Raw genomic sequence first — 14,932 nt, 5'->3', positions numbered from 1 at the left:
CTCTGCTCTCCTTTGCTAACTTTTTCTACTTCAGAACAGCTGGTATGCTTGTTTAAATTTCCCATACTTGGTTACTTACTGTATGGACAAATATCTCATTCGATTGCAGGAAGTTATGTCCCTGAAAGGGGGGAAAAAAGATCACGATTGCGTTAAACCTGGTGACCTCAAAATGGCAGATCCACCATTTTGGGGGCTGTAGTTTCTCAGTTCACTGCAGCCACATTGAGCGACATTAAAGAAGTAGTAGCTTAGGCTTTGACTCCTTGAATGTATCAACTTTCAGCACTAGCCTGCCTTGAGCAATTGCTGTCAGATACTGCAACACGTACTACCAAGGTGGTACAGTGGGTGTTGAACGTAGATTTAACCACCACACATGACACAGAAATAACAACGCTCAGCAAAATGCTCAAAGCGCAATCTGAAAAATTATACAACTTGGAGAATTGCTCCAGAAGGAGCAATCTTCGCTTCATCAGCTTGCCAGAGTCTATCACGAAGAACAATTATTGGTAACCATGGAAGATTGGCTGGTGGCCAAGTTTCCCACGCTTTCCTCTTTGGGCCCAGTGTGCTTGGAAAGGGCACATCGTATTGGTCAAAAGCAGTGCCGTGATCTGAGACCTTGAGTGGTGATTGTAAAGTTTGTCAATTATCGACACAAAATGGAGATCTTACAGCAATACCGCTCCAGCTCCAAACAGGACACTTTACAATTTGAAGGCACTTTAGTACGCCTTAGTCAACTCAAGACTATGCTACTGCTTTAACTGATAAATGCAAGGTTTGTTACCCTCTGTGTACTAAACTTGTGGACCTTAAAGTAAGGTTGATGTTTCTTTATCCAGCTATCCGAAAATTTACCATGACAGAGCCTGGCGATCTTTTGAAACAACAGATTTATTGGAACAAAGTAATCTCCTTTATTGAGGCAATACTAGATACTGTATTTCTATCCCTAAAATTATGGAATGCTGTCTGTTGAATAGGGGACTAGATGCCCTGCCTCTGAAACATCAGAAATGGATATATCTGATAATGACAGCAGGACAACTTGTCAGGCATCTGCCTGGAAACAATAAGATCTACCAGGATTACAAGTATTATTGGCTGAAGTTCAATATATACAGCAGATGTCTAAATTAACTGCTCTTTGGAGAAATTAGAAACAGAATTATAATACCATCTGGAGTGCATATGAAATTTGGATTAATTCTCAAAATAGTCCCATAGATCTTTGATATATAATCTTTTTCCCATATCTTATGAATCTCTTGCACACATCCTTCCACCAGGGTTTGGGGGGAGGAGGGTTGAGACATATCAGACATCATTGACAAATTGGAAATATTTTTATTGTGAAATAAGATATATAATGTGTCAACATATTGTTCTGTATACAACTGTATAAGTCAGATGATTTTAAATGCATTATTTTTCAAATAATAAAAAAAAGAAACTTGGGGTATGGGTCCTTGTAGGATAAAGGACCCAGCAGGCATTCAGAGAGATGTTGGGAAGGGGAGAGGCTCTACGTCAGGAGCTTATGGTGTTTCTAGTAGGGGGTAGGGGTGGACAGCAGTCTTTGGGTGGTGGATGGGCTGCCCAGTCAAATGGGACTGACAGGGGAGCGGAGCAGTTGGTTGAGTCTCATCACAGGAGGACTTTGGTGGCAGCGCCTTTGGATCAGCAGGTAACAATTAGCAGCTAGGATGCTGGGTTGCTGGTGACTAGCACATGTGTTTCTGCCACACCACAGACATCTAGTGAGTTAGTTCATGCTTTACTCAGTGCTGTGGGAGATGGATGGGTGAGGGAGGGGACAACAGAATTTCTTGAGGGCATCATAGGGGAGACACAGGACTGTGGGGATTGCTTAAATATGGTCTAGGGCCACTGCCGCTTCTGGACAGCTGCTCTCCACCTAGCCAGACTCTACCAATGAAACTTCATTCTGGGACAACAGTGACATGGAATTGGACTTTCCATCCTCCCAGTCTGTCAGACTGCCTCTTGGTCCATGCCTGTGTCCTTGACTGGCAGGCTGCAAGCAGACGCTGAGTACCCTCAGCACTTCAAACAGGCGTTCTACATGAGGCTCACAAAATTTGGGGTGAAGCCTTGTACTGGGGGTCTTGAGGACCCTGAGAAGAAATACCCCTGCCAGAGGAGACTGAGAAGGGACTTGATCAAAACATTCAAGGTACTGAAGGGAATAGACTTAGTAGATAAGGGCAGGTTGTTCACCCTCTCCAAGATAGGGAAAACGAGAGGGCACTCTCTAAAGTTGAAAGGGGATAGATTCCGTATGAACGTAAGGAAGTTCTTCACCCAGAGTGGCATAAAACTGGAATGCTCTTCTGCAGTCTGTCATAGGGGAAAACACCCTCCAAGGATTCAAGACAAAGTTAGACAAGTTCCTGCTGAATCAGAATGTATGCAGGTAGGGCTAGTCTCAGTTAGGGCACTGGTCTTTGACCAGAGGGCCGTCGCATGAGCAGACTACTGGGCACGATGGACCACTGGTCTGACCCATCAGCGGCAATTATGTTCTTAACTGGAGCAGGGGACTTTATCAACACCATGTTTACTCAGGGTTCTAGAGTTACCTGAATCTGGGTTCTTTTACCATTTCAGGTTTGGCTTCGTTTGATGGACTGTGAAACTTGTTTTCCAGCTGCTATAGGGGGGCAGAGTCCTGGGAAGTATCTCTGCCGTGACTAGAGTTCCTCTCTCTTCCTTCCATTGGGAGGTGGGAGATGACTGGGGGGGTTTGTTGGGTAAGGGAAATGGAAATTGATAATTTTTGAGGAATGGCAGGGGTTGGGAGCACTAAATTTGGAACAGGGGTTTCTGGGATTGTATTGAGGGCTAGTGGATGTTTCTTTTTAGTTTTCTGGGTCTATGGGGCTTTGGATGTGCTCTGGGGTGGGATTGGGCACCTTGGGGCATTTGCTTTGGTTGTCTGTGCAGAGTTTTTTCCCCTTTAGCCATGGGTGACTGACCAGTACGCATTATATCTTGGAATGTTTCGGGCATAACATCGCCGATCAAACGGACCAAGATTTTAAAACAATTAAAGCATCATCAGGTAGATCTGGCACGCTTACAGGAAACGAAGTTGACAGATGAGCATAAAAAGTTACATTGTGGTTGGGAGGGGCAGGCGCTCTATACCTCATCCTCTAACAAAAAAGTGGGGGTTTCCTTACTCAGATAGGGATTGCAGTGCACTCTAACATCTGTAAAGCATGATGACCAGGGTAGATACATAATGGTTCATTTGAAGTTGCAGGGTGTGGACTTGAGCTTATTGATTGTATACGGGCCTGTTTACTCCCATCAATTTTTTCAACACTTGGTGTGCCTGGATTTGTCTGACACCTTCAATCCCTTAGTGATTGCGGGTGACCTTAATCAAGTCTTTTCTCCTGTTTTGAATAGATCTCACCCTTCTCCAAAAGCTTCATTTACAGAAAACAATGGGGTCCCCTATTTGTGTAAATCTTGGGGCTGGTTGATCCGTGGAGACTCCTTCGCCTAATAGAGTGCAACTATATCCATCAATCTAGGGTACATAACACATTTTCCAGATTGGATTACATTTTAGTATCTAAGTCGCTGTTCCCTCTGTTGAAGGAGGCATGTATTGGACCCATGGAGGTCTCTGACCACTGCCCCATCTGGATGGACCTGTTGCTTAGGGGGTATATCACCAGGCTGGAGGTTTCCAGCTTATTTAAATGGAGATCTGGACTTTAATAGTTTCTTGCAGAAACAGTGGGAGGAATATCTTCTATTTAATGAGCAACATGCTGAAGAACCAGGTTTATTTTGGGATGCTGCAAAGGTGGTACTCTGAGGCCATGTAATTGCCTATGTTTCAGCTCGCATGGGGTGAATATTGCAGGGCATTATGCACTTATAAAAGCAATATACTACTCTTAAAGCCCGCTATATTAAGCATCCTAGTGCTCCTCTCCATGAAGAGATGCATGCTGCATTGATAGCTCTTAATACATTGCTCCATGATCGTACTAAAAAGTCCCTTTTAATTGTAAATTTAAATATTATAAATTTGGAAAAGGCTGTTGGCAATCACCAAAAATTGCCAGGACTCTCATTATATCTCTGTCAGAGGCACTCAGGGAGAGCTGTGAACTAGGCCTCATGAGATTGCCGAGTCTTTCTATCAACACTTTGCTGACTTTTATGCCAGTCTGCCACCCTATCAGGGACTGGACATTGTGGACAATCTTGAGGATGCCGCCTTAACAAAACTTACTGAGGCTCAACAGGTGACTTTGAACAAACCTATTCAGGGGCAAGAACTTCTGAAGGTGATTAAAACTCTGAAATATCACATGGCCCCTGGGCCTGATGGTTACTCCCCAGAATTTTATAAGTTACTTGCACCTCAGCTCTATGGGCTTTTACTAGCCTATTATACACAAACGCAGGAACGTGGCCATTTTCCTCCATATGCAAATGAGGCTTTAATTACATTGATCCTCAAACCTAATAAACCTAGGGATGAAGTAGTCATATTGTCCTATTTCCTTGATCAACGTGGACTTAAAAATTTTAGCTCACATACTAGCTGAATGTTTAGCCTTAATTTTGCTATTAGCTATGTCTAGGGCGCAGTCTGAGGATCTTGGGAATCCTCGTGGATCTTGACGCGGCCAAAGTCTTTGATAAGTTTAATCGGCATTACCTGTTCCAGACCATGGAATATACTGGATTGGGGACTGGTACATTGCTATGATTCCCCTCCTCTAACAAGATAGTTTAATAGGGATACTGAAAACCTTGTTATGTTATTTTTAGGGGAAGTCAAACCTCTAGATTTTGGTTAAGAAGCAGGCTGAGAGTTTTGGGCTTTCTGGAATGAGAGCAATTGGCATATCAAATTTTAACAAATATAAACACACATCCTTGTTTCCAAGATGCAGGAAGGTACAGACATCTATGGGGGGAGTAGGGTCTCCTTAGCCTCATACTTACATTCTCCAGGAGATAAAGGCAGCTGGGTCAGAAATGGGATGGAAGTGACTTAAGGGTTTTACAATGTTCCTTAATAAAGGAAGCTGCCTCCTTAACCGTACCTTTTTAAATATGTTTTTCATGGCAAAGCACATCAGTTGAACTTTACCTGCATATTGCATCTTAGGTCTGAAACCTAGAACCATTAGTCTATAAGCTCCAATGCTTGGTACAGAAGCTCTGTTTTAGAAACATCTTAGGTTTCTTGGACTGTTTCTGCTACAATCCTTCCTTCCCTTCATCCATTAAGGAATAGATTATTTACTATAATGAGAAACCAAGGAGTAACACTTGGAACTTTTGATTCTTTATAGCAGATTCAAACACAAAGAATCTGAGAAAATTCTAAACTGTATACATAATCTCAACCTTCTTTTCGGTAAGATATACCAAGAGAAGGGTGAGGATATCCAATATTTCTCCCCTGGATTCCTCCTTTGTCTTCAACTTAAATGAAATTAATCTTCATTATTTTTAGCACAAAATCAATTAAGGGGATTTCCTCACATAGTAGCTTTCTTTCTTTCAGCTAGACCTGACAGCAAGACATTTGAACCCTCCTCTTCAAAGATCTGAACAGACACGAGTCCATAGAGTGCTCAGATTCTGACCCAGACAAGAATTTCAATGTAGAAGGCTGGGGTCTGTGGCTGATTAAACTGTCTTCAGAAGTGAACTTTGAGTGTGAATGTAGACATTAATAATTTCAGTATCTCAGTGATGTTTCCTTCTGAAATACTGGAGATAGATATTAGTATGAAAGAATTTGAGGCTCTTGAAAAAATGTCTGTGAATCTCTTCCAAGCAATGCCTCTCTAGTATTGGTGAAGCACTCTTTGCTTCAACAGATGTTGAGGGTGACTGATGCACACCCAATTTTGATGCTAATGCTGTTAGATTCAGGAAGAACAATTTTGATTTTGCCAACTGAATCGATTTTTTGATTTAATTTCTATGATATAGCTTTTTTTCATGAGCAAAAATTCTCCATTACCTTGATGGTATTTATTATACATATTGTACATTACAAATCAAGAATTACGAATAATTAAAAAATGGAAAATAAGCTATTTTATTGAAAGGACTTAAAACATTTAGCTCTCAGAGGCCAATACCTCCTTCCCCAGGTCAAGACAGTAAGCTGTCTTGACCTGAGAAAGAAGGTTTTGGTAAAAAATGTATTAAAAAAATTAATTCTATTTATTTTTATTAATTGTTAAAAAAACATAGGTACATACTACTTTGTCCTGAATTTAAAATATTTTTTTTCTACCTTTGTTTTCTGCTTTCCTCTGTTTCGAGTCTCTTGCCAGGATTTTTCTCTTCTCCTATTCCCTTCAGCATTCTTCAATTTATTTTTCTACCTCTATATCTAGATTTAACTCATTCTTATTATCTAGACTTCTAGTTCCCTGTTTTTTTTATTTTAGTCTATTGACAAGCTTTCCATCTTTCCCTCAGCTTGGCTCTCCTATTTTACTTCTCCTCATTCCCAAACTCTCACTAACTCTGCCCTCTTTCTCTCCCCCCTTCTATACAGTGTTCACCCCCTATATTTGCTCTTGTTTTCCCCTTCCATCATTATCTCCTTTCTTCCTGTCTCTCTCCCCAAATATCTGCTCATTTCTCTCCCCTCCTCCATCATCTGCCCCTTCCATACAGCGTCTGCCTCCTCTCTCCCCTTTTCCAGCCAGCATCTCCACACTATTTCCCCTTCCACCAGTATCTCCCTCCTCTGTCTCTTCCCCCTATTCAACAGGTCCACACGATAAGACAACAGAAGAGAAATAAACTTTATGAAAAATACCTTCAGTATACACTCGGGATGCATCTTTACAGGTCTGCAGATGACTTGAGGGGAGTCCTATGTGACAACTGGACTATTGTAATATTGTGTTTTTGGGAACATCATCTTCTAACACATCTACATTACAAATTGTTCAAAATTCAATTATTTGTGCCCTGTTTAGGACTGGGAAGTATGAACATGTTACCTCATATTTTATTACATTGTATTGGCTGACTATGGAATACAGAGTGAAGTACAAGTTGTTACTGTTGGTTTACTTAAGTGTACATCAGTTATCACCAAAATATTTACAGGACTTTGTGATGCCCTATGTACCCTGTTGATCACTGCATTCTATTGCACATTGTGATTTGGTCATTCCTACTTGCAAGAAATTATGTTTAGAAACTATGAGGACTAGTACTTTCTCATGTGTGGGACCTGCAGAATGGAATAGGCTTCCAGTACACATCAGGCAATAAAAAGATCTGTGCAGTTTTAAAAAATTGTTTAAAGTGTCATTTATTTTGTAAAATGAAATATAATAGTTGATGCTTTTTTGGATATGCTGGTATTTTATGTTTTTGACATATCTTTTTAGTTTGTGTTTTAATTATGTATGTATGGTTGTAATCTGCCTTGTTTAAAGGAAGAATACAAATAATAAACTATAAATTATGTGCATACAGAATAGTCAATCTTCACTGGGTAATGTTATCAATCTAGGAGGGTTTCTTATCTTGACTGCTCAGAAAATGCTTTTCTATCTGTCCCCACCCATGATTTGAAGAAAAAGGGGAACCCAATACCTTAGGCCACAGAAAATACAGATGGCATGAATTGTGAGATTCCCTTCTCCTTGGCTTAAGAAAAAAAGGAGATGTGGCACAAGCTGTAGTCTACATCTGTCCTGTTCTCCCTGGATCCTCTAGCAGCACTAGTCTCTTGTGCTACCTTGACAAGCAGCAGCTAAAAGGAAAACAGGGTATTTGAAGGGGTAGGGGAGGAAAATGGACCCAAGAGGCTGCTGGAAAAAAAAGAAAAGGGAGAATAAAGGATCCTACCTTCACTACTCTAGGACAACAGATCCAGCCTAGGCCCTAGAGTATTTCCTACACAAGTCTTCAAAGGTATCAATTATATTAGGACATGGGGGTTACAACATACTATTAAGTCAGTGAATTTGTTACCTCATTATCCAGCCCAAAATTCAGCACACCTTAGTGTTGTATTTGGACCAAAACTGCTCAAATCTACTTGAAGTACTACTTTGGCACATGAAGCAAAACTCGGATAAAATAGCAGAAACCTGTGTGTTTAAGTCTCCACTGAGTCATGAAATACAGCCATTTAATGTCTTTAGTTACATAATCTTGAGTTCTGAGATGAAAGACTGGTGAAATGACAGCAATAAAACTATCAAATTCACTTTCAACTCTACAGTAAGAACATTTATTTCAACACTGTAAAAGACTTAAGCAAGATGATTTGATGTAACAATCAAAACCATCATAAACTATCAATTTTGTCTACATTGAATGCACTCAAATTTTTACATGAACATTTGTTGTTTAAGGAAAGAAAATTAGAAAGTAATGATAACAAAATACACAATGGCCCCTAAAATATATTCTTCACAGAAATAATCTTCCCTCTTTCAATCACCTAGAATTTTTCTCATCAGTTGTATTTGATGATTCATCTTTTTTCACATTCAGCTCTTCTTGCTCTGCCATGTATTTCTGTAGAAAGAGAAACATCTTTTAATTTCTTCTATGAAAAGGTAAGGAAATACAAGTTACTATTTTTACAACACTGTTAAAAAAAAATGCTGCTTTATGTTCACACACAAAAATCAGGAACTAGGGATTTGATTATTCCAGATCAACACTATAACAATGAAATCTATACTGGTATGACCATAACAGATTTGTAAAAAATACAACTTTTTTTGCTGCCCACTTGCAAGTAATAAGGCTATAGGTGTTAGCTGTCTCCACAAGTGGGTGATATATTTAACAGCCTGGGCTCCAGATGTCTTCCTAGTGGTTAAGGAATGCTATCCTATTTGTACTCGTATATGGAGAAAGCAAGGTTGCATACTGTAAATAGGCATTCTATAAGAATATCAGGATACCAGTCAAATGATGATATCAGACATAAGCCAGAGTGATCCAGATGATTATCATCCATTAACAAATGTTACTTGTTCACTGGAAAGTGATATTTGATTTTAATATTTGGCAATGGGGTAGGAATAGATCAGAATGTAGTGGATAATCAAAATTGCACTAGAATGTTGAATTTTCTACAAATTTGTTCATTAGCTATAGAGCAGTAGTCTCAAACTTGCGGCCTGCCAGGTACTATTTTGAGGCCCTTGGTATGTTACCATTGCTCTGGAAAGTTGCCCACCTCACAGCTGTAACCTCAGGAAAGTGCTTTCCTGCATATGTACGCAATTGTGAGGTGAGGTGGAGGACAATCGCATACAGACACAGGAAAATGCTTGCCTGAGGTTACAGCAGTGAGGCAGGCAACATTCCAGAACGTAAGGTAACCATTGGAGGCAGTGCAGCTTATGTGTGTGTATGTAATCTTGTGAACTCTCGCAAAATTTGGCACCTCTCCTGGTGGCGACTGCTTGATGTAAGATGATGGTTGTATCCGGTGCTGGAGGTAAGAGCTGAAGGTGGTTGCGGACATGACCACCGAACACTTACAGCACAAGCTTTCCAGGCATAAGTTGGATATTGATTCTCCCCTTCTACAAAAAAGCCTAGAGGATTACACCAAAATCTTGTCTCTTGCTGTTGATACTTTAGAATTTAAATCACAATTTTACATGAGGTAAAACTCTTTATAGTTTATACATCTTTCTTTAATTGCTTCTGATAATTTCAGCTATACACAGCTGAAAGCAGTGCAACATGCAGAAAGTGAAAAACTATCTAAATTTCACTTTCTGCATGTTGCACTGCTTTCAGCTGTGTATAGCTAAAATTATCAGAAGCAATTAAGGAAAGATTTATAACCTATAACGAGTTTTACCTCATGCAAAGTTGTCAATTCTTTAATAAGATGTTAACTATTTTTTTCTGCAGCCTTCCAAGTACCTACAAATCCAAAATGTGGCCCTGCGAAGGGTTTGAGTTTGAGACCGCTGCTATAGAATGTGCAAATAAAAATCTTCCACACACAAATGCTGTTCCAGACCCACAGGGTATGTACTAGTGCTGCCCAATTCACGATTTGAATCGATTCACCGATTCGCTTTGGGTGAATTGATTTGAATCTATTTAAAACAACAACAAAAAATCAGCCTCCCAATTCGGTGACTGACCATCCCCCCTTGCCCCCTAAAGCCAGAGTGGCAGCGTTACTTTTTGCTGGCCGGCCGCTGCCACTCCTGCTTTAGAGGGGGAGGGCCAGTCGGGAAGTGCTGGTGTCCGGCTTCCCCCCTGGCCTCCAATGCATCCGTTTACCTAATTTCAGCAGCCTGCAGAGAGGATCGCCAGTGCTAGCGATCTTTGCAAACTGCCATAGATTTTCAGAGTTGTCTTCACTCTGCTGCGGTCCCACCCCTCCTCTGACATCAGAGGCAGGATTGCGGCAGAGAAAACAGCTCCGAAAAGCCTATAGCAGCTTGCAGAGATTGCTAGAACAAGCGATCCTCTCTGCAGGTTGCTGAAATGAGGTAAACGGATGCGCGGGTCAGGAACACGCAGGCCTTCCGGGAGGGGGGTGCAGGCCTTCAGGGGAGGGGGGCTCTGGTGTAGAAGTACACGGAGGGAGAGAGGGAAGGGGGGTTCAAAAAGATGTGCATATGCCGGACTTTGGGGGGGAAGAAATAATGGGTCTAAAAACAGGAGAGGGAGAGAGATGGTGGACAATGGGATTTAGAGAGGGAAGGAACAGAAAGGGAGAGAAGTTGGACACAAGGGATGGTGTGGAGGGGGGTCAGCGATACTGGATAGGAGGGTAGTTCGGAAAAGAACGGGAGAGATTGTGGACCCTGGGGTGGTGGGGAAGGAGGGAGAGATGCCAGACCTCCGGGGGAGGGAAGGACAAATGGAAGGGGAGGACAGAGATAGAAGATGGATGGTTAGCACAGAGAAAGAAGGAGACCCTGGCAAACAAGTTATCAGACGACAACCAGAGCCTGGGACCCACAAGATTTGAATAATGACCAGACAACAAAAGGTACGGTAGAAAAAATAATTTTATTTTCTGTTTTGTGATTACAATATTTCAGATTTGAAACATGTATCCTGCTAGAGCTGGTGTTAGACTGCAAACGTGAGCTAGGAACAGAGAGAGGAAAAGTCTTTTTTGTTTGTTTATTTCAAGTTTTATTTTAGTTTGATGAATCGCTTATTTCGTTTTACTAAGCGAGATACATTAATAAAAAATATAAGCATATATTTAGACATACCATTTAAAATTTAAAATAATGGGTTAGACAAACAGACTTACAGACCAATCAATACACAGGGTACACAGTGCCAGTGTCATTAGGAGGCAAAGGGGATGAAGAGGCTATAAAATAAACCCACCAGGATATTTTGGAAAAAAACAAACAAACAAAAAAAACCCCACCTCACAATTGGGCAGGAAAATCGAATCGAAAAATCGATTCAATAGGCTTAATCGAATCAAAATAATTTTTCTTGAATCGGGCAGCACTAGTATGCACTCTTACTCATGTCCCCAGTCTTACCTGGTCAGCCTAAAATTAAAAATGCTGTTTTATATTCTAGCAAATAAAGCAGTCTTGCACCTTTATTCAAAAAATTTAGTTTACTTGGTTTGCTAGTTCATCTGCAAATATATACAGCAGAGGGTAGTAAAATTAGGCCTGTGTGGCTTCTACTGGAAAAAAAATTATATGCATTCCCAGAGATAAGTAGGAATGTGAAGGAAGGACTACAAATTTTCTCTGATCTAGAGTCAGTCCAAAAATTTAGATGCCAGCAGATGAAGATTTCTTTCAACTTTCCAGTAATCCTCATCAAAAAAGCTGGGATTGGAAGGGGAAGGCGGCAGAAGAAGTGGCTAAGGAAGCTCTTATTTTATGGGCTCCTTGGTTTTATGGAGGTTCCTCCTTCAAAGTGTGCCACAGTCCTTATAAGGTTCGATTTACTATGATAAATCAAGCCCTCTACCTGCCCATTACAAACAAGTTTTTAGTCTGCATCCCTCAATCCCCTACCAGTCTTCCCCTCTCAATTCCACTAGAATCAGAACATTATGTTGGGAACCAAAGAAGCTAGAGTCCCATCCTACTGCTGCTGTGTGAGATCTTGTGCAAGCCACTTAATTCTCCGAGGACAGGCTACTGGGCTTGATGGACCATTGGTCTGACCCAGTAAGGCTATTCTTATGTTATGTTGATCCTTAAAGGAACGCTAAATATCCTGTTCATTGCCTAATCCAGAGCATTCTGCGGGCGGAGATGAATAGGCTGAGACCATGCTCAATATTCTAATGTCAGGGTATCTGCCAATCGCCGCCATGATCAGCTGGGGGCATATCATCATCTGTGCCTGAAATCCCCCCATGGTGCGAAAGGCATGTGTGCCAAGAAAGAGGCTGCTGACGCCGCTTTAATTCCCAAGGCTAAGGCCTCAAACTGCCGTTTAAGGACCACATCAACCCTGTGGACTTGTGCATCTTTCAAAACTACACCCCCTCACTAGGTAGAGCAGTATGCTTGGTAATCTGAGCTACCCATGAGTCCACCTTAGGCTGGATGAACTGCTGCTGAAATTCAGGAGCCATGGAATATTCTTCTCATTGTCTTAGCCCCTCTCTCACCCCTTCAAGGAACTCTCTGAGACCTTCAAATGCTCCATAATTAAAGTGGCAAGATCTGGATGCAAGGGAAGAAACAAATTTTGAGCCTGTGAAACACTCATAATCGAGCACTGAGCAGCTGTAGCCTGTGGAGACTCCAGGTTTAACTCCTGTAGCAATTTTGTAATAAGTTCCAGCAGTGGACAGTCAGGTTTTCCTCCTGCTCAAGAGGGGTTACAGTCTCCTGAACTCCAACGTCCAACCCCCAAATCCCCCAGAAGGGACAAGTCATTCTAGGCTAGCAAAGGCATAGAATTTGATGTCCAGTTTCCCCAGTCATTATCCGACTGGCCCTCCAGCTGCTGTTCAGGATTCTCTGTTGGAGAGGGTGCATTTGGAGAAATCAAATCCCCTTGTGCAGTACCCAGCACTCCCTTGACCAAGGTAGAAGATTCTTGACAATTTAAATAGGCTTTCCACAGCAAATTGACAAAAAGCACAGTTACTTACCGTAACAGGTGTTATCCAGGGACAGCAGGCAGATATTCTCTACATGTGGGTGACGTCATCCACGGAGCCCCGACGCGGACAGCTTTTCAAGCAAACTTGATTGAAGATTTCAAGTTTGCTGGTGCTGCACCACGCATGTGTGTGCCTTCCTGATCCACTAGAGAGCGCATCCCCTCCTCATGGTCTTCAGTTCAGATAGCTAGCAAAGAAGCCAACCGTGGGGAGGTGGGAGGGTTGCGAGAATATCTGCCTGCTGTCCCTGGATAACACCTGTTACTGTAAGTAACTGTGCTTTATCCCAGGACAAGCAGGCAGCATATTCTCTACATGTGGGTGACCTCCAAGCTAACTAAAAAGGGACGGAGGGAAAGTTGGCAATTATGAAAATAGAGCATGGAACCCCGACCGGCCAAACTGACCGTCGCGCCGGGAAAACCGTCCAAACAGTAGTGAGAGGTGAAGGTATGAACCGAAGACCAAGTGGCAGCCTTGCAGAGCTCCTCAATAGGCATGGCTCTGAGGAAAATGACAGCTCTCGGACATAATGTCCCGTGACCCGATCGTGCAGCGAGAGACCAGCCCGAGCGTAGCAGAAGGAAATACAAGCAGCCAACCAGTTGGATAAGGAGCGCTTGGAAACAGGGCAACCCAATGGATGAGGATCGAAAGAGATAAACAGTGGAGGAGCCATCTGATGAGGCTCAGTAGGATGCAGGGAAAAGGCTAACGCCCTCATACAAACCAGAGTGGGAAACACCCCTCGCCCAGGGCGAGAGGACTTCGGAAAAAAGACCAGAAGAACAATGGAATGATTGAGATGAAAGTCCGAAACCACCTAGGCAAGAACTTGGGATGAGTACGCAGGACCACCGTGTCATGATGAAATGCAGCAAAAGACGGGTCCGCAACCAGAGCTAGCAGCTCACTGACTCCACGAACAGATGTGAGACCAACCAGGAATACCACCTGCCAGGTGAAGGAGAGCTTTATCAATGGGGTCAAACGGAGGTTTCACCAATTGAGCCAGGACCACAATAAAATCCCAAACCACCGGAGGGGGCTTGAGCGGAGGATGAACATTGAAGAGACCCTTCATAAAGCGGGAAACCATCGGATGAACGGAGAGCAGCCGCCCAGCAAGCGGCCAAAGAAAGGCAGGAAACGCACAGAGGTGGACTCGAAGAGATATCAATTCGAGACCTGATTGAGACAAGTGGAACAGCTAATCCAGCACTGAAGGCAAGGAGGCAGACAGCAGATCCATGCGGTGCTCAGCACACCACACAGCAAATCTGGCCCATTTCTGGGAATAGCATTGCCGAGTGGAGCTCTTCCGCAAGGCCTAGAGAACATCCCCACCGACTGAGAGAAACAGAAGGAGGGAAGCACGTGGCGAGGAACCAAACTGATAAGTGTAGAGACCGCAGATTGGGATGTAACAGAAAACCTCAACACTGAGACAGCAGAGAAGGAAGCAGAGGCAGAAGCAGAGGCTCCCTGACACTGAGCAGGGAGAACCACGGCTGCCGGGGCCACAGAGGAGCCATCAAGATCATGGTGGCGCAGACCGACAGGAGGTGTACCAAAGACCTGAGAATCAGAGGAAAGGGAGGGAACGCATAGAGGAACCTGCCCGTCCAATCGAGAAGAAAGCATCCGCCTCGAGGCGAACCCGGGAGAACATCCTCGAGCAGTATCAAGGCAACCAGTGAGTGAGGGGCGAATAGAACAGAACTAGCTGTGGAGTTCCCCACCGAACAACCACCTGCCGCAGAGTCTGAGAATGGA

At 42.7% G+C, this 14,932-nt stretch overlaps 1 protein-coding gene across 4 annotated transcripts in view; it reads right to left on the bottom strand.

The window, feature by feature from the left end:
* Positions 1-6,035: 6,035 nt before the first annotated feature.
* Positions 6,036-14,932, bottom strand: part of ZNF638 (zinc finger protein 638) — a 570,425-nt gene continuing 561,528 nt past the window's right edge. For all 4 annotated transcript variants that reach the window (XM_033953374.1, XM_033953362.1, XM_033953382.1 and 1 more), the window contains one exon: positions 6,036-8,580. In XM_033953374.1, the coding sequence (XP_033809265.1) occupies positions 8,537-8,580 (44 nt within the window). In that variant the 3' untranslated portion in view covers positions 6,036-8,536. The remainder of the gene's footprint in view (positions 8,581-14,932) is intronic.

This window comes from Geotrypetes seraphini, chromosome 1, assembly GCF_902459505.1.
Source record: "Geotrypetes seraphini chromosome 1, aGeoSer1.1, whole genome shotgun sequence".
Classification (NCBI taxonomy): domain Eukaryota; kingdom Metazoa; phylum Chordata; class Amphibia; order Gymnophiona; family Dermophiidae; genus Geotrypetes; species Geotrypetes seraphini.
The sequence above is the reverse complement of the archived record's forward strand: the minus strand, read 5'-3'. Positions and strand labels throughout refer to the sequence as shown.